General features: G+C 37.1%; 1 protein-coding gene across 8 annotated transcripts in view; it reads left to right on the forward strand.

Annotated features, from left to right (window-relative positions):
• Positions 1-23492, forward strand: part of COL14A1 (collagen type XIV alpha 1 chain) — a 126163-nt gene that overhangs the window by 56456 nt on the left and 46215 nt on the right. For 6 of the 8 annotated variants that reach the window (XR_008235199.1, XM_052787151.1, XM_052787152.1 and 3 more), the window contains 13 exons: positions 68-207; positions 3316-3448; positions 4580-4651; positions 5454-5605; positions 9449-9578; positions 10541-10663; positions 12085-12234; positions 12909-13025; positions 14896-15042; positions 17398-17472; positions 18831-18970; positions 20211-20334; positions 21370-21513. Coding sequence is in view for 7 of the 8 variants with exons in the window: in XM_052787151.1 (XP_052643111.1) it covers positions 68-207; positions 3316-3448; positions 4580-4651; positions 5454-5605; positions 9449-9578; positions 10541-10663; positions 12085-12234; positions 12909-13025; positions 14896-15042; positions 17398-17472; positions 18831-18970; positions 20211-20334; positions 21370-21513 (1647 nt within the window). In the remaining variant the exon portion in view is untranslated. The remainder of the gene's footprint in view (positions 1-67; positions 208-3315; positions 3449-4579; positions 4652-5453; positions 5606-9448; positions 9579-10540; positions 10664-12084; positions 12235-12908; positions 13026-14895; positions 15043-17397; positions 17473-18830; positions 18971-20210; positions 20335-21369; positions 21514-23492) is intronic. The other 2 variants (XM_052787148.1, XM_052787150.1) reach the window with 1 other exon arrangement.

The following is a 23492-nucleotide window of genomic DNA, read 5'->3' on the forward strand; positions in this document are numbered from 1 at the left end:
TGACATTGCCATCTATGCAAGTCTTAGAGAATAATTTATTCTCACTTTTCTTTTGCATATTTTGCAGAAAGAGTTCCAGCTCCTCAGCATTTGGAAATTGATGAAGCATCGACAGATAGTTTCAGGGTCAGCTGGAAGCCCACCTCGTCAGATATTGCTTTTTACAGATTGGCATGGATTCCTTTGGATGGGGGGGAATCTGAAGAGGTGAGTTGCCTTGACTTTCTGAGGGTGTGAAATGGAAGAGAGAATTCCATTCTGAGGACACCTATGCTGCAACTTTTGCCAATTAAATAAGGCCAATTGACTTACAGAAAAATCCGCCCTGCTGCAAAGCTCTCTAAACCAAAATCAAACTAATATTCCAGTTTCTTTTTGAAGAGGAAGTGAGGAAAGAAGAGGCCTTTTGTGAATAGTCAATCTAATCTGTAATGTACCAACTGCCATAGAACTAGCATTGCTGTTTGATGCTCCTTCAGTTTTTACCAGTTAATGTTCTTCACTTTGCTGTGAAGATGATGACGGTAGCTGAGCCAGAGCAGCGATATCCTCACATAAGTCTCCACATCTGTCTAATGTGGTGGCCACAGTAAAATTGCCTGTGAAGCGTTAGTTATGTAATGTTACAAAGGGAAAAGTTTACACATAGTTAATTTATTAGATTGTTCCTTTATTCCTCTTTACAGTTCTCTTCCCCCCCCCCATGCTGTATTTTTTGCTCTAGGCCCTTGTGTGTCTTCTCCATAGTGCCATTTTCATCAGTCTGAATTTTTAAAGGATTTTTCATCCCTTTAGCCTTTCCTGGTTTATTCTCTTTTTCCAAGTAGAAAAAGACAGATACTTTATCTCCCTTTCCGAAATTTTCCTCTTTCGTAGTCTGTCTCATTTCCTCTTTCCTTTTCTTTATTTATTTACTCATTCTTTTGGCTTCTTTTGTACTCCTCAGTCTTTAATGACTCTCTCAAACATCTTGCTCTCTTGGCATCAGTACTGTGAAGAGAGGCCACATCTGCAAGTTGTTTATCTGGGTACAGAACTCAGTGGGGAAGATGACATTTCCCACCTGGCCCTAGGTTTCATGCATCATTTTGTCATACATTAGGGCAGAAAGCAGTCATTGCAGCTTAGGTTATGTGGCATTTTTTCTGTAAATTTAGCTTAGCCTGATTCTTTCCTCCCTTTCACCTAGCGAGAGGTAGTCATGCAAGAAAGAAAGAAATTACAGGAGTGAGCAGGGAAAAGAAGTTGGCAAATGAGTGGACACAGGTCATCCCCTGGCATTTTCTCTTGCAGTAGATGAACTGATTTGTTTCTGTTTAAGTTCCAGTGAGTAGCTGTCAGTGAATCCCTTTAAGCCATGTGCATTTTTAAGTGAGATTTGATGTCTTGTGTTCTTTGAGTGTGAGAATAAACGATCAAGAAATACTTGAACAGTTAAGGTTCCACTTGTTCATTGTATTCACTAAGAACTGCTGGAGGCCCTAATATTTTAGTATGTTGAGATATTAAAAATACCCAAGCTGCTTTCTTGTTCTCCTTGCATGACCTCTCTAATGGGGTCAGGCTTAGGATAGCACAATACCTCCAGGCTGTTGCCACTTTAAGCTTCTTTCCCAGCTAAGTGATCAGTCATGCAGAGAAATGACATGCACTCCCTCTGTCTTTCTCCCAAGACCCAACTTGCCAATTAGCTGAGTGGGGTCAGGGGGTGGTGGTGAGAATTACACACTTCTCGGCTTACCTCACCCACACTGCTGATGGGTGAGGAGCGTTTCGTGGGGTGTTAGCGCTAAAAAGCCAGGACAAATTTAAGAGTGACCTTTTATTTCTAGGTTACAGTAGAGAATGCATGCTGTTATACTCGTGCATGTTACTAATCTTGCTTCCGTTATTTGTCCTCTCCACTTGAAAGTTCAGCACTTTGTGTTCTTTTTTTGTGGTCTTCTCTGTGGGCTAAATTAGCAGGGAGTGGAGGTGATGGCAGTGATTCTCCAGAAAGTATGCCAAAGTTATGTGTGAGATAGTTACTATGTATAGATATTTTATAATTATTTGATACACAACTAGAGGCTCTGGGGAATTGGAAGTGTCCTGGTATTACTTATACCTTTTTAGTATACAGCTAGACTCACTCAAGCTTGTTTCTGAAATTTTCCCAGGAAAGTCTGTGCCAGAAAGTGTGCAGCACGGGATGCCTAATTCATTACTTGATAGTTGTAGAAGGCATGGCCCCAACTCATTTCTTTCTGCTTTTGTTTTCTGTATCTGAGTTCAGAAGGTCTGTGATTGTTTTATGGGTCCCTCTTCCCCAGGACCAACTCAGGAAATCTCTTGTGGTAATTAAAAGAATGAAGTGTGATTTACTGTTTCTGCTAACCGCTGTAGTAGATTTTATGCAGCATATACCTATTGTTTGACTTCCATTATAAGTCTTTGTGTATACAGTGGCCACCTTTAAAAACTTGCCAATGTTAACCTTGAGAAAGGTTGTTTTATTGTAGTATCTGTCTGCGTAGTGCAAAAACTACTCCCCAAACCAGTCAGTCAGTTTCACCAGAATTACTGCTCAGTCTCCTTGCATTCTGCTTTACAGTCCCTTTAGCTCCAACTCCTGCCCATCTGTTGATCCCTTCCAATAAAATAAATGAAACACACAAAAATCTGAAGTGAAACCTACTTAGAGTTAACATTGCACATGTGAATCTTCTGCTGCTATCATAGGTAGAAATAAGGAAAATTACTATTAAAAACATCACACCATATAGCAAATTTCTCATCAGCACATCTCCCGTAATCCCCAAGTCTGCAGCAAATGTTCTTTCAAGTTGCATTCAGATGTGTGGAACCGTAACTCGGATTATAGTTGTAGTATAGAAACAGCATTTTGTAAGGCTGTAGAGATGCTGAATATACTTGTCATAACAGTGCTTGAATGGTAGAAATATGAATGAAAGTTAATCTACCCTGTTATGTTGCTTTAATTGATGAATGTTTTGAATTTGATTTTCAAATGAAATGCTTATGGTCAACTTTAGTAATTAATTAGTTGTGTGTGAAAATATAAGACAACACATCAGAATAGTCAAGCTAGCCACAAAATAATAAATACATTTTAAGTATTCTTACCAGTGTTTTTTCCAGATGTACTCTGTGATACTTTTTATTTCAACATAGCTAACAAATTCTTTGGGCAGATCTGAGTGTAGATTTCATTTATTTTAAAGGAGAATCCATTTTCCTTCTTTCATTTCAGTCAATTCATATAAATCAATCAATTGCTGAACTGATTTTCTTTAATCTTACTGTGTTACTTAGGTTGTCATAAATGGAGACACAGACAGTCATGTTATTGAGGGTTTGTTGCCCAACACAGAATATGAAGTTTCTTTGCTGGCAGTTTTTGATGATGAAACTGAAAGTGAAGTTGTTGCAGTTCTTGGAGCTACATGTAAGACAAACTCTTGATTGTAATTTTTAGAGATGTTTAAGTGATTTAAATTCAATGCATATATCCTATATTTAAAATATTGTCCATCTTTGGGTAGCTATAATATTGAAAACTGTAGTGGTTTAGCACCAGGGCTTTCCTGACTTCATTTTTTGCTTTTCTTATTTAATATTATGTGGTAGATGGCATTGAATCAAAGTGATGGTTTGGCTCCCTATGTGAGCTGTGATATTAATAACCTTTGGATCTAGGTAGATCCATCCTACACTTCAATATTTAGTCTTTGAACAGGGTTCCTTATGAGAAGATATATTACATTTGGGGTGGGTGGGTTAAATGTTTTAAATAATTTACAAGAATTTCATTTAAGACATTTGGCATTTAAAGTATACCCTTTTCTTTCTTATTTATGTAATTTATACTCACTAGAGGTGAATTCACTCTTGGCTGAAAAAGTGGTCCAAAAAGCTTACACAGGAAGTAACAAAGACAAAATTTGAAAATCATGTACAGTGTATTTTATAGTTTATAATTGAAACAGTGGCCAGCATTTCAGGTAGATTGCTCTATCCATTCTCTTTTTATGGATAGTGACTTGGTTAAGTAAACGACTATATTTTTCATGTGTAAATTCAAAAATTTATTTGATTCTTAGTAATTTAATTGCAGGCTTAATCTTGAACCTTCTGTTAGGACAAGAAGCCCTTACCGATCCAAATGATGCTGATCTTGCCCAGTGTTGCTGAGTGTGCTTTCTGGTTTTCACTTGGACAGAAATGAAGCACCCTTAAGAAGCTTTCAATTTAATTAATCTGACAACCTTAACAAATGGTCAAAGTGGAAATCATTATGCATAGTTCAGCCAGAAATGTGGGAAACTATATGCATTCTCATTTAATTGTACAGTTTATAATTATGTCTTATCTGTAGATTTAAGTGCTAATCCTGCAAACGTATGTGCCTAAAGTAAACTAAATGAATTCTTCCCTTGTAGTCTCTGACATGCCTGAAGTGTGTGGGATACTTGTAGGTGTGAACACATAGTTTCATTGTCATAATTAGAAATACAAGATAAATACTGTGACTTCCATGTCTTGTTGAATTGTTAGTGAACTGAGTATTGTTTTTCAGTTGCAAGGACTACCACAATACCTACGACGGTGACTACTACCAGTACCACAACTTCTAAGCCCACCACAGCAGGTAAACAGAGCAAATGTCAACAGTTTAAATGCTGAAGGCAAAGAGCTAAGACTCCCCACAAGCACACCCAGATCTAGGGGCAGAGAGCTGTGATATTACCGAGGAGTTGTTAACCCTGCTTCCTGATCGTCCATGCGGTCAGCACACTGCCATGGCAGATCTTGTGGAAGTGTAGACGCAAGCAAGGGATATCACTGGCTAAAGGTGCACACTATTGCCCTCCTGCACCTCCCTTCTGTGTGTGGCCAGCTCCCTGCACATGCCATGCATGGATGAGGAGCCAGCCTGTAACACAGTGTAGGGACTCTAAATGATACCAGTGATGTTACACAGCAATACAAAGGCTAATTTGGAAAATTCAGCTTTCTCTTCTTTCCCTTTATAAATATGAGCTTGGAAGCTCTTCAGAACTTTGTTTAGTTTTGAGTGTTCTGTTTGTTTTCCCTGGAATTAGAAAACTGACTTTTAAGGATCAACAGTTCTGGATTATTTATCTTCTGTAACATTCTGGCTGCAGTGGAGTTTTGATTATTCTAAAGCTCCATAAGCTGAATAATAGAAACAAAGCAGATGGGGTAATATATGTTAATGACAGTGTAGGATAACTATTATTTTATTAAATGGTTAAAGTTTTTATGTTATTAATCCCCAGTATGACTGAACTGTATGGATTTGCCCCACCATGGATCTACAGACCCACTGTGATTTCAGTAGAGCTTGCAGCTACCTGGTGATAATTAGCACAATTTTAAATCTAAAAATATAGTTGAGAAAATATTAATTAAATTATTTTGGGCTTTAGTTTTTCGAACAGGAATCAGAAACCTTGTTATAGATGATGAAACAACCTCAAGTCTGAGGGTGATATGGGACATTTCAGATTACAATGTTCAGCAGTTCAGAGTGACCTATCTCACTGCAAAAGGTGACCGTGCTGAGGAAGCGGTAAGAATGGTCTGTACGGGTGTTGCGAATGGCTTCATAAGCTGGAAAAGTTTGTTTAATAATTGCTAAGGCATAGTCTCTCCTTACATGATATTCTTGTTGCAATTAGTAAAAGATCCAGGTCTGGTATTACTGTGAGATTGAACTTCATGGTTTTAATCATATAGCACCTGCTGCACTGCAGGCAACAGCAGTCAAATATAAGATCAAGGACCAGTCACGCAGATGTTTAAAGAAGTCATAATTAGAAGACTAGCTGCCTGTCCTCTCTTTTGTCTATTTTTAAAATTTGTCTTAGGTTTTTTTGATTTTTTTGTTTTTTGCTTTTTGGGATTTTTTTACTCCTAGGCCTTTTTCTATCCTGAGATTGTGTTTTAACAACTCTTAAATGTTTGTATAGGACAATCTTAAGTAATTTTTTTTCTTCAGCAATTTTGCTCCTTTGCTAAAAGTCTCATTTTATGCTAAAGCAATGTAATTAAAGTTCAAATGCAGAGTTTTCATACTGCTCGTTAACCTGAACGTGTCACAATAAGGACAGCATTTTTTAATCTAAATGCCTAAGAATATTTGTTATTTTTCTAATACGATATGATAATCAAAATTAAAATCATCTTACACAGAAAAGTTTCTGATGATCAAGATTTTGGAAAATATTTGAAAGAATGAAGAGTACTATATGTACTCTTGTGCATATAGCAAATAATTAAAAAAGAAGCCCTAGCTGTATTTTTTTAAGATTTCACAATTTTTGAGATAATTTCAGAATTCTGGGAGGGCAAGTGCTGCTTTTTCTTTTTTTTCTGTTCTTTTTTTTTTTTTTTTTAATTTGTGAAATCTTAGTATTGCAGTGCTTGGTTTCCACAAAAACCATGTCATAAAATTTTGAGATAGCTCTATCTCAAAATAGATACATTTAAGAGGTTAAATTGGATAGTTCGAGGTTATTTTCTTAGTAAATAGCTCATAATGCAAAAATATTCCCCATATCATTCTCCTTCTGTGTATGTCATGTGACTCACTTCTGTTCATAGAACAGTTATATTGAAAATATAGGATATTCTTTTTGATGCTAGGAGCTGACACTTTTAGCCCTATGTCAGACTATATCAATAAAAATATTAAAAGGAGTTAATTGAGTATCTCTTTCCTAGAAAAATATGATTCAGTCTTTTTTCTTTTTGGTTTCATTCATCTTTTATGAGGCCTTGGTAGAAAATTACTTTTTAGCCATCTCTTTCAACTATAATCTGAAAATGAACTTTCAATGTAGTGGTTTCCTTTTGGACTGGAAAACATGTTTTATGAATTTACCTTGACTATATGATAGCATAGTATATAATATAGTGGCAAACTTGCACAGCATAATGGCACAAATTGTACTGTCCTTCTGACAATAACCCAAAGTTTCTGAAATTCAGATCTCAGATCTATTGTTTCAGCCCTGGAAAGCTTAATCAAGTTCAGTTGGATGATATAAGTGTAGTTCTGTTTTAGTATTCAATGAGTATTATTTTAAAAGGAAATTAAAACTGTAGGAAAGGTATTCAAATTCTGGCTATTTGAAGGATGTTAGATTTGACTCAAAAACTCATTAAAGAAAATTATAAAATTGTAAGATTACGTATCTTGGCTCTAATTCCACAAATTATTTAATTTTAAGTACAGTCTCAAGTCTTCTTATCTTTGGTCGCAATTCAGCAAACAGATTAACCATGTGTTTCATCTTTGAAATTAATCACGTGCATAAATACTTTACTGAATAAGGAATGATGTAAGATTATACTTAAATTTAAACACTTTTTAAATGGGAGGAATGTATTTTCTCATGTGGCTTCAAGCACCTGAGAGGTGCAACACAGATGTCAATAAAATGGCACAGACGTTCAATTTTTAGGGGAGTGTTTATATGTTTAAGTACATTTCTTAAGCAGAACCCAAAAGTTTTGTGGAATTTGGGCTTAAATATACTATAGCGTGACAATTCTGTGGTGGATGCTTAAATTTTTTGGCTCTGATTTCAGTGATATAAATTTCAGTTACTGCTCCCTTTCCATAAAAATATTAATAAGCTTTTTAATCCTTGATGCAATTGGCTGAAAATCAGGGACTAGAAAATGTAATAGAATACTTTTCAATACAGAAGGGTCAAGCCCTAAATTGCATGCATGTTCTGGGGTGTGCTGTGCATACTGGAAGGATCACATTTTTCTTCTTCCTTAAAGTCAAGAATGTTTCTCTGAACACTGCTGAAAACTATATTGTTCTGTAGAAGATCTCTGATGTGCACATGTGGAATAGAGAGAGTTCTCAATGCTTGCATCCCCTCTCCCTAAAAACACCCCAAATTTGGTTGTTCTTTTTTCAGAAACTTGGTCTGTGTGTTTTGAGTATATGTATGGAAGAGTTTAGCATGGCAATCTTTCACGCACATGTATTTACATGGTTTTGTCCAGTTTTGATCAATGAGTGAAGTACTTTTTTGACAAGTCTCAACACTTGGGTGTACTAGATTAATTTCCTTCTGTATATCACTTGCCAAAATTAGAAGTAGCTTGAATGTATCCTGGAGCATTAAAACTGGTGAGAGCTTTCTCGTCTGAGTATATGCTTCAGAAAATTTTGCTCTGCCATCATCACATGCATCAGTCTTCTTTGAAACAACAAAACACTTTTAGGCTCAGTTTCTGCTTTTTCCCCTTGAGTTTAAAGGGATTATAGGTCTCTCAACTTCTTGCCAAATATGTGCAGTTGCTGGCTCAGGTGATAGATTCACACAATGGACTTGGGCCTGGGAGGATCCAAAATATGAGGTTGGACCTTGGGAATGTTGCTTCCAACAACATCGCTTCAGAGCACAGGTTTGGTGCAGGAAACACAGGAATGGTTTCTTTTTTTTACCATGTCCAATCCATGTCCTAGGTAGCTCCTGTTCAGGCTTTGGAGTCTTTCTGAGATTAAAATTTTACTGTCACATTAAAAGGTTGCAAGGCTTTACTTGGGCACCTCTACTACCACTGTTGTGATACTAGTTTTTGAGGCTCTGGCTAAAATACAGTAATCCATTGAATAGTTTCAGAAATAGCTGCTTATGGGGAAACCTTGTACTGTGTTAAAAGAAGCAGTGCTTAATTCAGCAGGTTGAAACATTTGCTCTAGCACACCCAAAACTACCTGGAGGGATTTCTACAGCTTCTCTACTTCTACCAGGTTGCCTGGTTGGACTTCTGCTGCGGATCTTCCATGTTTCATGGCAGTTTGGGATCCTCTGCTACTTGTGGGATGTTCTCCTACTTCCTCTCCTAAATAGCTACCGTCATTTCCTTGTCCCCAGACTAGATGCAGATGGGACAAACATGTTTTATTCCTGCTTGCTCAGTTCATGCTTCCTGACCTCATGAATTAATTTTTTTTCCTCCCAGGGAAGGAGGAATTTCTGTCCCCAAAGAACATAAAAATCAACCTTTATTGATGGGCATAGCTTTGGACAATCATATTCATGTCAATAATAAATACAATAAGAGGATTTATTTTGTCTGTACAGTAAAATTAAGAAATAACCATCCATATAGTACCAGTTATTTATGGAGCTGTAGTGGCTCATAGGTTTAATATAAAACTATTATCCCATAGGCACATTCTTCTTTTTCTTTTACTTGGGTATAACTTGTAGATCTGTTAAAAGGGTGGATAATTTAATTATTTTATTTTACCATAGAGCATCACAAATATGTAAAAATGCAAGCTATACAGCAATACTAGTGGAACATGGTGTCAGAGATCATGTAAGATGTAAAAAGGTTTTGGCCCTAGTCATTAAGCTTGATTGTTTCTTTTTTCTTGACCATCCAGGTAATGGTGCCTGGGAGACAAAACACTCTTCTGCTTCAGCCTCTGCTGTCTGATACAGAATACAAAGTTACCATCACTCCCATCTATTCTGATGGGGAAGGAGTCAGTGTCTCAGCTCCTGGGAAAACTCGTAAGTGCAAACTTTCTGCTTGTCTTTGGCCACGATACGCATGAAGAAAGGCTTACTCTTTTGGCCTTTTTTCCTTGGCTGTAGTAATATATTTTAGTATAAACGTGGGCTTATTTTGCATGACTTATATGACTCGAGCTTTAATTAATCTCAGTTCATTGATTACCATTGAGTACCAAAAGATTACTCAGCTGTAGCTTAAGTTCCCTCTCTACTGTATATTGGTAAGAAAATCATCTCATTGTGCACTGCTACTCATGATAGTATAATTTTATTGAATCATTCTACTAATTTACATAATTTCTGCCTAAACTGAATTGCTGTTTGTGCAGACACTTAAATCACTTGTAAATCGTTCCTTTGATTCCATTCGAAAGTGTTAAGTGTTCACAAGAGCACAATTTATACAATAAAAGCTTTGGTGCACTTGGATTAAAAGAAACTATATAAATAAAAGATAATTATCTCTGAATTGTCTTAAGTTCTTAAAAAGCTGTAGGGACAAAGTTGGGACTTAATTTGAAAATTCATTGTAATTCATTATAAGACTTGCTTTTCAAGTCCCAGGATAATGTTCCAGGTGGTGGCATGGGGCACGAGATATGTTTCCAGCCATCCGGTGGTTGTTTCCACCGTTGTAAGCACATGGTGTTTTCCTTGGTGGGTTTGTGGTAGTGTGATATAGTCAATCTGCCAGGCCTCCCCATATTTATATTTCAGCCATTGTCCTTCAAGTTCATAATTAATCCTTGGTATAACTTGGTATGACTTCTTAAATTTATCAATATTAATCCACTGACATAATGGCAAGGATGAATTTGATTAAAGGCTTTCATCCTGGCAATTTTACCTGGAAATCTGAGAGTACTGGGTATCGCACTATTTTCTTGTGTATGTCTTGAGTTTTATGCATGTGCTTGTATGAGGTAAACTTGTAAAAGCTCAGTTTGGTTTTCTTTTAGTACCCCTGTCTGCTCCTAGAAATTTACGTGTCTCAGATGAATGGTACAACAGATTACGTATCAGCTGGGATGCCCCACCATCACCAACAATGGGTTACAGAATTGTCTACAAACCTATCAACAGTAAGTTTTTAAACTGATTTTTTTTTTTGGCCATTTGTTTTTGACTATACAATGTCTTGAAATCATCTTTTGCTGAATTTTGTAGTTAAATCCAACAGTTGCAGTTACAGCCTTGAAAGTGGTATTAACTTAGGTGTCTCACATTTTGAATATGAAAGTTTCATAGTCACAGAATGATGCAGGTTGGAAGGGATCTCTGGAGAGCATCTGGTCCAAGTCCCTGATCAAAACAGGGCCAGCTTGGAACAGGTTTCGCTGGACCTTGTCCAGTTGAGTTTGTAATATCTCCAAGGATGGAGATTTCTTAACCTCTCTAAGCATCTGTTCCAGTTTTTGACTACCCTCATGGTGAAATTGTCTTTCTTAATATCTAATCAAAGTTTCCCATGTTGCAAATTTTGTCTGTTTTGTCTTACTGTCTTCCTGTTTGCCTCAGAAGACATTCTGTCTCAGTCTTCTCTATCCCCTCCCATTAGGTAGGTGTAGGCAGCAATAAGATTCCCCCTTAGACTTCCCATCTTAAGGCTGGTCAAACCCAACTCTTTCAGTCTGTCCTTTTATGTCATTTTACCATGACTCACTCTATTTATTTCAGAGACTATCTTTGTTGTCTTCCTGTTCCTCTCTTCTGCATTCTCCTATTCTTCAACTTCCTTCCTCTCACAATACAAAGTTTTAGTTTCCTTGACTTCCACTCTACACCTCACAAATACTTAACTTTTTATTCATTACCCATTTTGTATGTGGTGCATCCTCTGCCCACCTGCACATCGCAGCTAGACAAGGCACCCAGGTTCCTGCAAATTTCTTTAGAAAAGCATAGTTCTCTATCAAGAGTGAAACACAAATGTGTGACCATTAAGGAACTAAAATACTGACCAAAGACAATACTGTTGCCTGGTTTCTGAAGTGTATCCAGAACAACTAAGAGAGGTGACAAAGAAGCTGTTTGCAGTTCTGATTTGGGAAAGTTTTATTCTTTTCTATTTTCATTATAATTTTTGCACAGTGTTAAATGATGCTGTTGTGTAAGAACCCCTTAGGGACTGTATTGCTGGCTGGCATCTGCTGTCCCCCCTGTTGGTCCTGGCATACCATCAAACTGAGGAGATCTTTGGCTGTCTATTTAGGGCAGTAGTAAGTCACTGAAGCAGAACAAAAGGGTCTTAACAGATGCCAGTGTCTAACCCTGCCCTAATGAATCCCACTGCTGAATTTCCCAAGTGTGTTGTGGCTTCTATCCATGCAAGGACTAAGCATAGTGTCTTTGTTTTTGTGTATGATAAAAAAAAATAAAGGCAAAAAAATAGCAGTAACTTTAGGAGCACATGTAATTTTGGATGTGTCTTAAGATTTGTTTTAACTACCTGCTAATTCAATGGATGAGCAAATGATTTTCTAATTTATTTCATTTTTTGCAGTTCCTGGTCCTGCGTTGGAGACTTTTGTAGGGGATGATATTAATACCATTCTCATTCTAAATCTCTTCAGTGGAACAGAGTACAGCGTTAAAGTATTTGCTTCATACTCAACAGGCTTCAGTGATGCCCTAACAGGCATTGCCAAAACCTGTAAGAATGATTTCATGCTGTTCAGATCTCTACAGGCTGTTTTTTGCTATAACTATGTCTTTGTGCAGCTCCCTGAATAAATTTTCATATGGAAGAGTTACTCAGTTGTGTGCAAATTGTTTTCCTGAAATGAAAGTATCTTTTTTTTTTTTTTTTTTAATCCAACTGTATCAGGCTTTAAAATAATCTGCGGGATGTTAGCAAGACAGGGGTCATAAAGCAGATGTTATTATTTATCAGCCAAACATATTTGCTTAGTAGTAGATATCAATCTCCTTAATGGAAAGTCTATTCAGTGGGGTTTGTTTTTTTTTTTTCTAGCTCCATATATATAATATGATTTAGTCTTTATATATCTAAAGCTCAATTTAAATTAGATTTTGACAGAAATATTGCTATAATGATACTTTTATACTTATTGGTAGTAACTGAATTTTTAGCAGTGTTCATTATTTAGTTTTAATTAAATTGACTTATGTTCCAAACCTTTGGTCTAAAGATTCACTTTTTTGTCCTTTGTGTTTTGGATTTTCTGGACATCATTTTTTAAGCAGCTTTTGAAATTATTTGTTAAAAATGAATTGGCACAAGTGTTTCACTATAATTCTTTTGTCATTTTTTCCTGTATGTCTTATTAGAGGTGTAAATCTAATTTTCTGGTGTTTAATTTTCAGTGTACCTGGGTGTGACAAATTTGGATTCCTATCAAGTCCGCATGACTAGTCTCTGTGCTCAATGGCAGCTTCACAGACATGCTACTGCATACAGGGTAGTTATAAAATCACTTGTGGGTAAGTTACTAAATCATTCATTATGCAGCTACAGCCTAACCCAGAGAATTGAATTGCATAAGTTAAGAAATTGTATGCAGTCAGACCTGTAGACTGACTCCTGAAATACTGGAAATGATGGACAGAAGAGAGTTGTGTACACATTTGAAGTTTAAGGAGTAGAAATACCATACCTGTCCTTTTTTATCAAACAGATGTTGATAACTTGTCCTTTTTATGGGGGGGAGTTTTATCTACCTGTAGAAAATAGGTGATTACCTGAGTTTTTCACTAGTGTGAAGGAAAAAAGATGGATAAAGGATGAACTGAATGCATCTAATATTGTAAATAAACCATCAGTGATAGCTCTATAGGATTAGGGTGGACATGAGAGGAGGGTAGAAGGGCAGGGAAAGCTCTGATTGAATCTGGACCATGCTCACAGAGTTGGAACAGCATCCAGTTTTGTCTGTTCTCATTCCATTGATTGTTAATTATAGCTTGTAGTAATGTTACTCATCTGGATAAACATGAGATATTTTTACGCAGCCACACATGGTGCCTTGATGCTTTTAGCATTGACTGTTTAGAAGGTGAATTACAGCCTCTTCCATCTCACTGATTCTCAGGTGTAGCCAGAAGAGGTTATGGAGAAGTCACTATTTGTGCAGACTAACCCTCTTATCCCCAGTAGACATCAGTGATCTGTTGGATGGTGACAAATTAAAAGCGTGGATAACTTGAGAGAAATGCAGTTAGTAACATTAATGGGATCTATCAAAGGTATCATGGAAAATAATCCTAATTTTGTTGCAAAAAAATAATGACCTTTCTGTGGCATGGCAAATGGATGGTGATACGGTTTATTTGAAGGCCTGGAATACAGACAAGCTGTTCAGAAAGCAGAGATCTTGGCGGCCACAAGACAGCACAGATTTCCTTCTCATCTGGCAGCTAGCCAACATTCTGCTTTCATCATATAGAACTGCCAGAATTGTTTTAACTGAGCCAAAAGAGCCTAAATGTGAGCAGACTGAGCTAAAGTGTGAACAATTGCTTCTTATTAACATCTATCATGAAAAGTTTCGATTGTCAGATTGGGTGTATGTCTCGTTGAGGCAGTGATCAATTATTTTTATACTAACGTAACACCTTCTGATAAAATTCAGGTGTTTTTTCCTTGGCAGTGAATGACTGTTTGGCACTTTTTGTATATACTCTGTAAAATGTGAGATCAGTTGCTTGTATTTCACTTCTTTCTGCTACAGATTATGAATTGTGCTGAAGGTTTTCTTATTATTATTAAAATATGCTTTATGCTATTTCCAGTACCTGGGCTTTTTCCATTGTCAACATGTTTTCCAATTCAGAATTTAGCAGAATTAATTTTTGAACCCTGTAAATACTATTCCTTAACCAACTTGTTAAGTGGTTACTAGTGGAAGCTGGAATGCAGTATCTAGTTCAGTCTCTCTTGCAATTACTAAGCACGTTACAGACTCTGAGAACCAGAGGCATAGACAAAAGATGCCGTAGAATTACATAATGCAACAATTCCTCATTAGACTCTGATAATTTAGGACCAGATCCAAAGCCCATTGATGACAGTGTTAGTGATTTTTATTAACTTCAGTGCATGGGGTGAAATTCATCTTTTTTCCTGCAGATGTCTTACACATTCCTCAGCTCTTGCTTAATATGAAGGATGAAATGTTACAGACACCTCTGCACAGAGGTGAATTTCCAGATATAAGGCAGCATGTAATTTATTAATTTATGTCAAGCACTTGCCCTTCATCTGCTGTCATGTCCCCTTCTTATTTCAGACTTAAATTACATTATTCAATAAAGCAGTAAAGAAATGTTTTAATGGTTTCTTTTATAATTCCAGATGGGAAAAAGCGAGAAGTAAATCTTGGTGGAGGGACGCCTAGACATTGTTTCTTTGAGCTGATGCCTGGAACTGAGTATAAAATCAGTGTTCATACACAACTTCAGGAGATAGAGGGCCCTGCTGTAAGCATCATGGAGACAACATGTGAGTAAAATAGATCAGAGTTCAGCCAGCAGCGATAATGCTTGATTGCTTCTCATGTTTTGACCTTTGCCCACAGATGTGCTATTCCTACACAGTTTCCTTTAGCTGAGTTTTTAATTTTTCAACTACATTGTTACTCCTCCACAGAAATGCGGGATCCTTACACCACTGCTGTGTATTACTTGTGAAGTCACATTCACCAACTGTATTGGACTTGATGAGAAGAATGAAACAGGGAGGATGGTTTAGCTTTCTTCATAAGAAGTCCCACTAGGGATACTCTGAAAATCTGTGACTTCGAGGAAAAAAAAAATAATCCAGAAAAATGAAGCAAACAGAAAAACAGAGAAAGTTTTGTATCCTGCAGCTCTTGTTATTTAGTAAAATTTTACCAGTGTCTGAGTAATTTTACAGTTAAATGGGACCTTGATACCCAATCTACTTATGTATTTTAAAACAGAGAAACGAACCTTTTAATTATTATTCTCAGTAACACAAGACAGGCAAAAAAACCCCCTCACAGCCTTTATGAAGGCAAGATCCCGCTCTCATCAGTTCAAAATACTGCAAAACAAAATACAGGATGAACAGAGTGAATATTTTAACATTATCTTTATTTTTTTGAGCCCATTTTCAATCTCAGTGATACCCTTCTTCTCATACTATATTACTATACACCACGATGCTGTTACCCTTCTTTCAGGCTAGATAATGTTTATAATTTTCCTCTTCAGGTGAATCCTCCCACACTTACGGTTTCACATAGGAAAAACTTGCACAGATGCATGACTCCACTTCTCAGTTGTCCAGGGCTCATTCTCAGAGCAGTGAGGAACAAGCCAAGCTTCTCCTGCTTTTTGGACGAATGCATTTTGTGTGGTCTGCAATTCAGGGACTTAGGAAACATAAGGAAGAACACACTTTGGCCTGCATGCCCATTTGAGAAAGATGGTTTGTGATGCAGACAAATTATTGTGTCACCTCAGAAGAAAACACTCTTCAGAGTGACCTGTACCTCTCTGGTGCTTAGAGAGCAGCCTTTCAAGTCACCTTACTGCAGTTGTGGCCTTTTCTACATGGGTCTGGTCCTAGTCGGTCTGTGGCCATGGAGGTCCTGGGCATTAGTTTCTTGTAGGTGTTTCAGAGTCTTGGCCCTTTCTTTTGTTGAAGCCAGTGGGAAAACCCACATCAGTTGCAGTGGGAGTCAACTTGGATGTGGACATGAGGCTTGTAATGAATCCTGTTCGCACTAATCTTTCCCAAAGATAGGTGCCTTTTCTGAAGTTGTTGTATCTAACTTTATCCATTGTCTATAAACGTAACATATATTATAGCAAATAAGAAGTGTAGTCTTACTTGAAGGAATGATGTTCTGTAACCTGTGGCTTCTTATGCTAATTCCATTGGAAAAAATTGGAAAAAATGCCCTTGAACAAAAGTGGAAGCTTTTCCTCAGATATAGTTGTGGGATTCAACATGTGTATGTTCTCTGAGAATTCAGCCAAGACTCTGTTGAAAGGCACTAAAGAGAGCTTTTGCATTCAGCAAAGGTGTCAATCAGTGATCATATACTCAGCTAGGTTTCTGGGAGGTTGTCATTCCAAAGCTTGTCTTCAGAAGGATGAGACAATTTTCAGAAACTCTATGTAGTAACCTTAGTAGAAGTTGCTGCAGTCAACAAAGCCGCAGTCCTGTAGACCTGTGGTCGGAACTACATTTCTAGCTGGAAACATAACAAGGTCTTCCACCAAATTCAGGAAAATCTTGATCAGGGCAGTGATCTGCTCTGAGTGCAGGCACTGGCTTTCTTTTGCACTGTCTCTTTGTATTTTGGTTTGCAGAACTCATATCTTCTTTCCAGGGTGGGTAGAGACCTATTTTCTGTGACTAAGGACTGGTTGTGGTCAGAAAGGAAAAGGACGCTGACCTTTTACAAAATGAATTATGGATACTAGGTCAAGAACAGAGCTGCCACATGGTCTACTACACTGGGGAAACCCAAAAAGGGGTAGTTCTAGTAGTAGTTCAGTTGTATCACTGTGTCATTCACACTGAAATGCAGCCATTAATTGCTCTGTAATAGTACTACCCTCTTTCAGGTGGTCAGTAGAGGAGGACATTACATGCACATGGTCACCTACATTTCTCTCCAATTGCATAACTAGTTGATTGGAGATAATGAATTTTAAATCTGGAGATGAGTAGAAAATGCTGTGTTTAATATAGATAAGATACTAGTTGATTGGAGATAATGAATTTTAAATCTGGAGATGAGTAGAAAATGCTGTGTTTAATATAGATAAGATATATTGGGCTTTGAAGTATTTTTTAATATTCCTTCTTTTTATTCTTCAGTACCATTTCCAACTCAACCGCCAACAACACCTTCAACACCACCTCCACCACCTACAATCCCTCCTGCAAAAGAGGGTAAGTGCGTGCTGCATGTGTGGGTTTATAATAGTTTTAAGGTGTTGTTGCAATGTTTTTCTGCTTCTGACACTATTTTAGACCTGTGGGGATCAGATTTCAAAATGCGTTTTCTACAGTGACACTGTTAAGTCAGCTGGCTTAAATTTAACAAGCCAAAAATCTGAGATCATTAATGTATTGCTGAAATTTGCAGAAAGGAGGGTTAATATGTGCGAGATTTTCTTTTTCCAGAACTCCTAAACCATATATATTTTGCAACTGAAGCAGACATCCTAGGGTAATTAAACTTCTAAAGCAGCATGATTTTTAAAAACATGTCTACTTTAGGTAATGTGAAAAGTGTTGGCCATGTTCAGTCTCTTCTCTCTTTAAATGTAGACTTCCTTCTATTTATTATTTGAACATGTAGTGTTTTGTACAGTCTCATAAATATTTCTGTGAGGGGAGCATTATTGTTGGAGACTGAGGGTCAAATCCATCAGCTTGAAGTTGGTGGGCCAAACTGACATACAGTAATTGAGAATTTAATACATAAATACAGAAAAAAAAGACTGTGTGTGTGTGTGTTTTAGAACTGCATAGCAGCAGATGTTTTATTTTTTTAATCCAAGGAGTAATCAACAGAAAACAAGAAATACAGGTACGTATCTTCCTGTCCCATTCTCTGCATTTAGATGAACATTTTTCTTCAAGATGAAATATGTTGAAAAACATAACTTTGCTTTGAGTCTGTCTGTTTCTGACCCCAGGCAATAGACTTGGATTCTGTAGAGTGTTGAAGGTTCCCAGTTCCCATGAAAGAGTGAGGAACTTCTGTGAGCAGGTGTACAGCTCTGCAGGCCATTTTGCATAAGAACATGCTGGAATAGGATGAGATGGGGGAAACCTGCATTGCTTCTAACTAATGCAGTTAAAGGGGCGAGCATTAGGCACTACAGAGCTTAGGGTAACTTTTTGAATGGACTAGTTTCCCACTGGCAACCTCCACAGTTGAGACTCTCTCATCTTGCTTACTGTATCATGCTAGGAGTCTGGGATTGTATAAGTTCATGTGTGACTTTACTTAAGGACCTAAATAAAAATAAAAATGGTTAGCCAGATTTTAAAGAACCATTACGACCTTGAAGTGTATTCTGTGATAGGATCTGTCAGTGCGGACCATTTACCCCTTGCAGAGCGCAGCTGGTTCTATACCTGCACTGAAGTCAATGCCAGCAGGTCTGTTTGCTAAAGCATTATTAACTAACATTAAACAAGGGCTCTTCATGACAGTTGCATTTCTTAAGTGATTTATGAGATTTCATGAGGCGTTGAGGCATTGTTCTAATTCCAAAATACTTGCTTTTCTTTCTCAGTGTGCAAAGCAGCCAAAGCTGACTTAGCGTTCCTGGTGGATGGCTCATGGAGTATTGGAGATGACAATTTCAATAAGATAATTAACTTTCTCTATAGCACTGTGGGAGCTTTGGATAAGATTGGTCCTGATGGAACGCAGGTAATCAACATGTGAAGAGACAGAGGGCACGGGGTATTTTAGACTAGCACCCAGTGCATTCACTAGAAGTGAAATGAATCAAAAAGTAATTGACATCATTTCACAGTTCTTTTGAAAACATAAACTGCTTTAGGACACCATTTTTTTTTTCAATATCGTCTTTTAGACATACCATATGGTGAAATTCATGATATGAGTTTTGCTAGCGTGAAGGCTAAGTATCATTTTAGTCTCCTCTAAATCACTCTGAGATTTAAGTTGTGTTACTGTTTTTAGTATTGCTACGTGCTGTGGTGTTTATTTCTAAATAAGCTAAAAATGGTGTTGATAAGGAAAATTAAAGGTTCATTTATTTAAAATCATGTGCTCTACAGAATCTACAGTACTTGAAATAAAATGCAGTATTTACAATGATTGTTCTATTTATGTGTTTAGAGAGATGCATGAATCTGCCCCAGAAAAGATTATTAGCAAATATGTTATTAAGTGTTATCTGTATAATATGCAGATTGGGATAGCATTGAAAATTATTTTTAACTTGTCCATTCCCTGAAGCATGCTCAGTTTTTACTGCTTCTTGCTGTACAGCTATTTTCCCAAAATATAGTACATGGTGCTTCAGAAACTTATGCACAAGCTTAAACTTAAGCATGTGAAGAGCTCCTTTTAAATCAGGGACACCACTTATAGAATATGAAGTTCCATATATGTTTTGTGAGTTGTAGGGGTTCAGTGTATAGGATTGAAATACAGGGTCTGGACTCATGTAGCATCATATTTGGAAGAGGCAATATTTCAGAATATGTTCTTGCATCTTTCCATTACTTGCTTCAGTATTGCTCCCTAACTTAAGTTACTTATGTGCAGCTATTAATTTGTGGAGACTGAGTAAAGTCCCTGCAGTTCTATGTATGAGTAACTGTACACGTGTGAGGAGCTGTAACTAGGATTTTGCTTTTGGGCTTGACTGTGAGTGCTTTTGCCGTAGTGGGTATTACTTTTCTTATCCTGTTTGCTGCAAAATGAAGCCAGAAAGCTAGATGGTTATCAAGGCGGCAGAGAGTAAAATTAAACTTTATTTAGTGAAAGCTTCTTGAAGAGAAAAAAAAAATTCTGGCTTCAATTAAAGGATGAAGCAAAGTTACAACATAAATCCTTGTTTTAAATGCACTGATTCGGTTACTTTTTGCTTATACACTGGGTGGTGCTTTAGTAATGAACACATCTTCTGTGTGCACAGGTGGCAATAATTCAGTTCAGTGATGATCCCAGGACAGAATTTAAATTGAATGCATACAAAACAAAAGAGACTCTTCTTGAAGCTATTCAGCAAATAGCCTACAAAGGAGGAAATACAAAAACAGGTGAGAAAGGTCATGATTATGATGCAGAGTTTCTCCCTGCTACTCACTGTGAGTATTTCTTTCCCATTTGCCAAGTGGTTTAATATAGCAGTGCAAAACCAGTGAGAACATGCTATCTCCACACTGGAGGTGAAAGGTTGGGCTTTGAAGTTAGAAAGTCTTCGTAATCTGCAGTTTACACCCTTCACCTCCTACTGCTGGGTATTCACCCCTCTGACCAACAGTGATGTCAAGAATCAGGGAGGAAGGGAGAGAGGCAGCTAGGTATTAGTGAATGACTTTGGGGATTGTGGAAGGTGGAATGGGGAGTAATATGAAATCAGCTTGGCAGTGGAAAAGTGGGAGGGGAGAGAAGGTGGGAGGGAGCTTGCAGAGCATGTAGCAAACAGCAGGTAGAGTGGAGGGTCTGTATGGTGATCAGCCAGGACAGTTAAACCTCAGTGGTATGTTTAAGACTGGGCTGGGGGAAGATGTCTGTTAACCGAATGTAGCTGCATTTTAATTAATCCCTTAAGATAGCTCTCTGATGTGAAGAAATTAAAGATGAGTGCTGAAAGGGTTAAAATCTGTTTTAGTTGGAAGCCATATGTTTTATTATTCTCAGACTGCACAGAAATTTCTTGCAGCTGTTGCATCGCATCTAATCTCAGTAGTATCAAAATAACACCTTTTCCATTTACTCAAGAAAATGCTACAATGGCACTTTCAGTTGTGGACTGTGCCTTACAATCCAGTAAAGGAAGATTTTGTTGTCTCAAACCTGCACAGAATACCCTTTCCCACACGTCGTGTTCTTGATCTTCACCTTCTGGACTGAAAAATGGATGGCTGAAACCATCCAATTTCCAAAAGCTAGGGTCAAAATTAAACTTTTCTAAACCTCTGTTTTAATAACTACAGAATGCACTAGTTTACAGACTACTCAGGACCCAACAGATTTCTCTTTTTATCGATGTCTAACATATGATATGAGAAGCCAATAGAAATTGGATTTATGTTACAGTGAAAGTATGTTGTCAATTTTTTCTGTTTCAGGCAAAGCCATTAAACATGCAAGAGAAGTCTTGTTTACTGGAGAGGCAGGCATGAGAAGGGGCATTCCAAAGGTTTTGGTTGTCATTACTGATGGGCGATCACAGGATGATGTGAACAAAGTCTCCAGAGAAATGCAGCTAGATGGTAAAATGTGTAGTTTTAAGAACTATTCACATTTTCCTTTTCCTCATTAATTCTAACTACGTAAGTGTGGGCATGAGATAAGGGTAACTTTTGCTCCAGAAAGATTTTGAAGTTTAAAGAAAACAGACAGCAATTACTAAGAAACTCAGAATATCACTAGGATATGGTTAGATTCTGGATTTTTTTTTGGTGATTAATGCTATTATTTTTAATTTTGGCAGCAATGCTAAAATCATGTAGTAGTCAATGGAATTGCTCCCACGATGAATTTAGGGGACATGATCCTGAGAATCTGGACTGTCACCTATGAAGTATAGTCTTGTGGTTACCAGCAAACTGAACTGTTTTGTTTTCCATACAAGAGGTCCTTTGAAAATTCTTTCATATGTTCTTTTACTGATTCTGATCTGCTCTCATGTTACACTAATTACCTTTAGGAATTTTTTTTTTTAAACCACCAATTTTAGAGCTTTAAGCAGCTGCACAGTGTTGTGAGTCTAAGCATAAAAACTGGGTTAGTTGTTGTAGAAATATCTGATACTGAGGTTTGTATCAAAACCCAAAAGGCACAGTGTGCCATGTGGAACAAAACTGAAGGATGGAAGAAAAAAGCTATCATCCTTTTAATGTGAGGAGATCTAAGAAGAAATTACATTTGTGCTTTTTTATTTGCCTTTAGACTTTGGCAGCTATGAAGTTACCAGTGTATATTACTGATTCCTGAAACTCAATGCAATCATTGAGATTGGCAGCCTGCATGTATTATTGCTAGATACTGAGTGCAGTGCCTTCATAAATAAAATCATATCACAAAATAGTAGAGCATGCATAACTTCTTTTAAGTAGCAATCAAGAAACCCCCATATTTGTGAATAAATTGGACTCTATGTCTAAGCTGAGCAAAAAATGTTCAACTGTCAGGCAAGTCTTGCAGTTGTCTTATTAACTGTTAGACTGGCAACGACCTTGAGAGGAGATGGCATATGATGGAGGTTCAGTAGCTGACTGGGATGTGTCACCTTGGCCAAATTACTTCCTCTCTCCCATTTCCTTTTATGCATGCTGTATGTTTAGGCTGTAGGTAGGTTGGAGCACGTACTGACTTGCACCTATGATAGAGACTGGCATGAAGACATGCCAATCTTGGATAAGATGTGCAGATATTGTTAATACTATATTAAGTCAAAGTTTTGTTATGCTAAAAGCTCTGCAGAAGGTGATGAATGCCCCTTAGCCTTATTCAAACTTAAAGACAAGATTGCTTGACTGGAGTAAATTTGGGACTGAGCCATGCAAGAACAGTACGTCCATTAACAATATTCAGCCTGATGTAGACAGGTTTTTTCTTTATCTTTTATGGAAAGGAAAATGTTGAAAAACTTTTATCTAGTTTGCTGCTCCTCAAACATAGAGGATACAATTTCCATTTCATTTAAATCTTTGAAGTCAGGCTCAGATTTCAAAATCTGTTCATGCAGAATATATTGAAAAGATTCAACCAGGACAGTTAAGTTGCTGGTGAAATGAGAATGCATTTATTTCAATGTTCATGAGGCAGCGGTGGCTTGAAAACTCTGATTAATATATGGCACAGAAAAAAAATCTGTAAAAGGCCTACAGGAAATTAATTTCTGTGCTTTGTATTTATGATATACTTGATACATGGATATTTTTGTGTGTATTACAGTATAGCATTAAATTAGAAAAGCATTTAAACATATGCTAAAACTTTAAACTACTGAGTAGTCTTATATATCTTCAAGAAAACACTTAAGCATTAACTTTAATTAACTGATTAAGCATAGATAGCCAAAAGAAATAATCTCACACAGAATGTATTACCTTTATTTTAGATTACATGCATGAATTTTTTTGTGTTATAGGATAATAATAAAATTTCCATCATTGTATTTAATCAGGAAAGGAGCCAGTGCAAATACGGTTTTGTTCATATTGTATTTCCACTCTTTAAATGAATG

Source organism: Harpia harpyja, chromosome 5 (genome assembly GCF_026419915.1).
Source record: "Harpia harpyja isolate bHarHar1 chromosome 5, bHarHar1 primary haplotype, whole genome shotgun sequence".
Lineage (NCBI taxonomy): Eukaryota > Metazoa > Chordata > Aves > Accipitriformes > Accipitridae > Harpia > Harpia harpyja.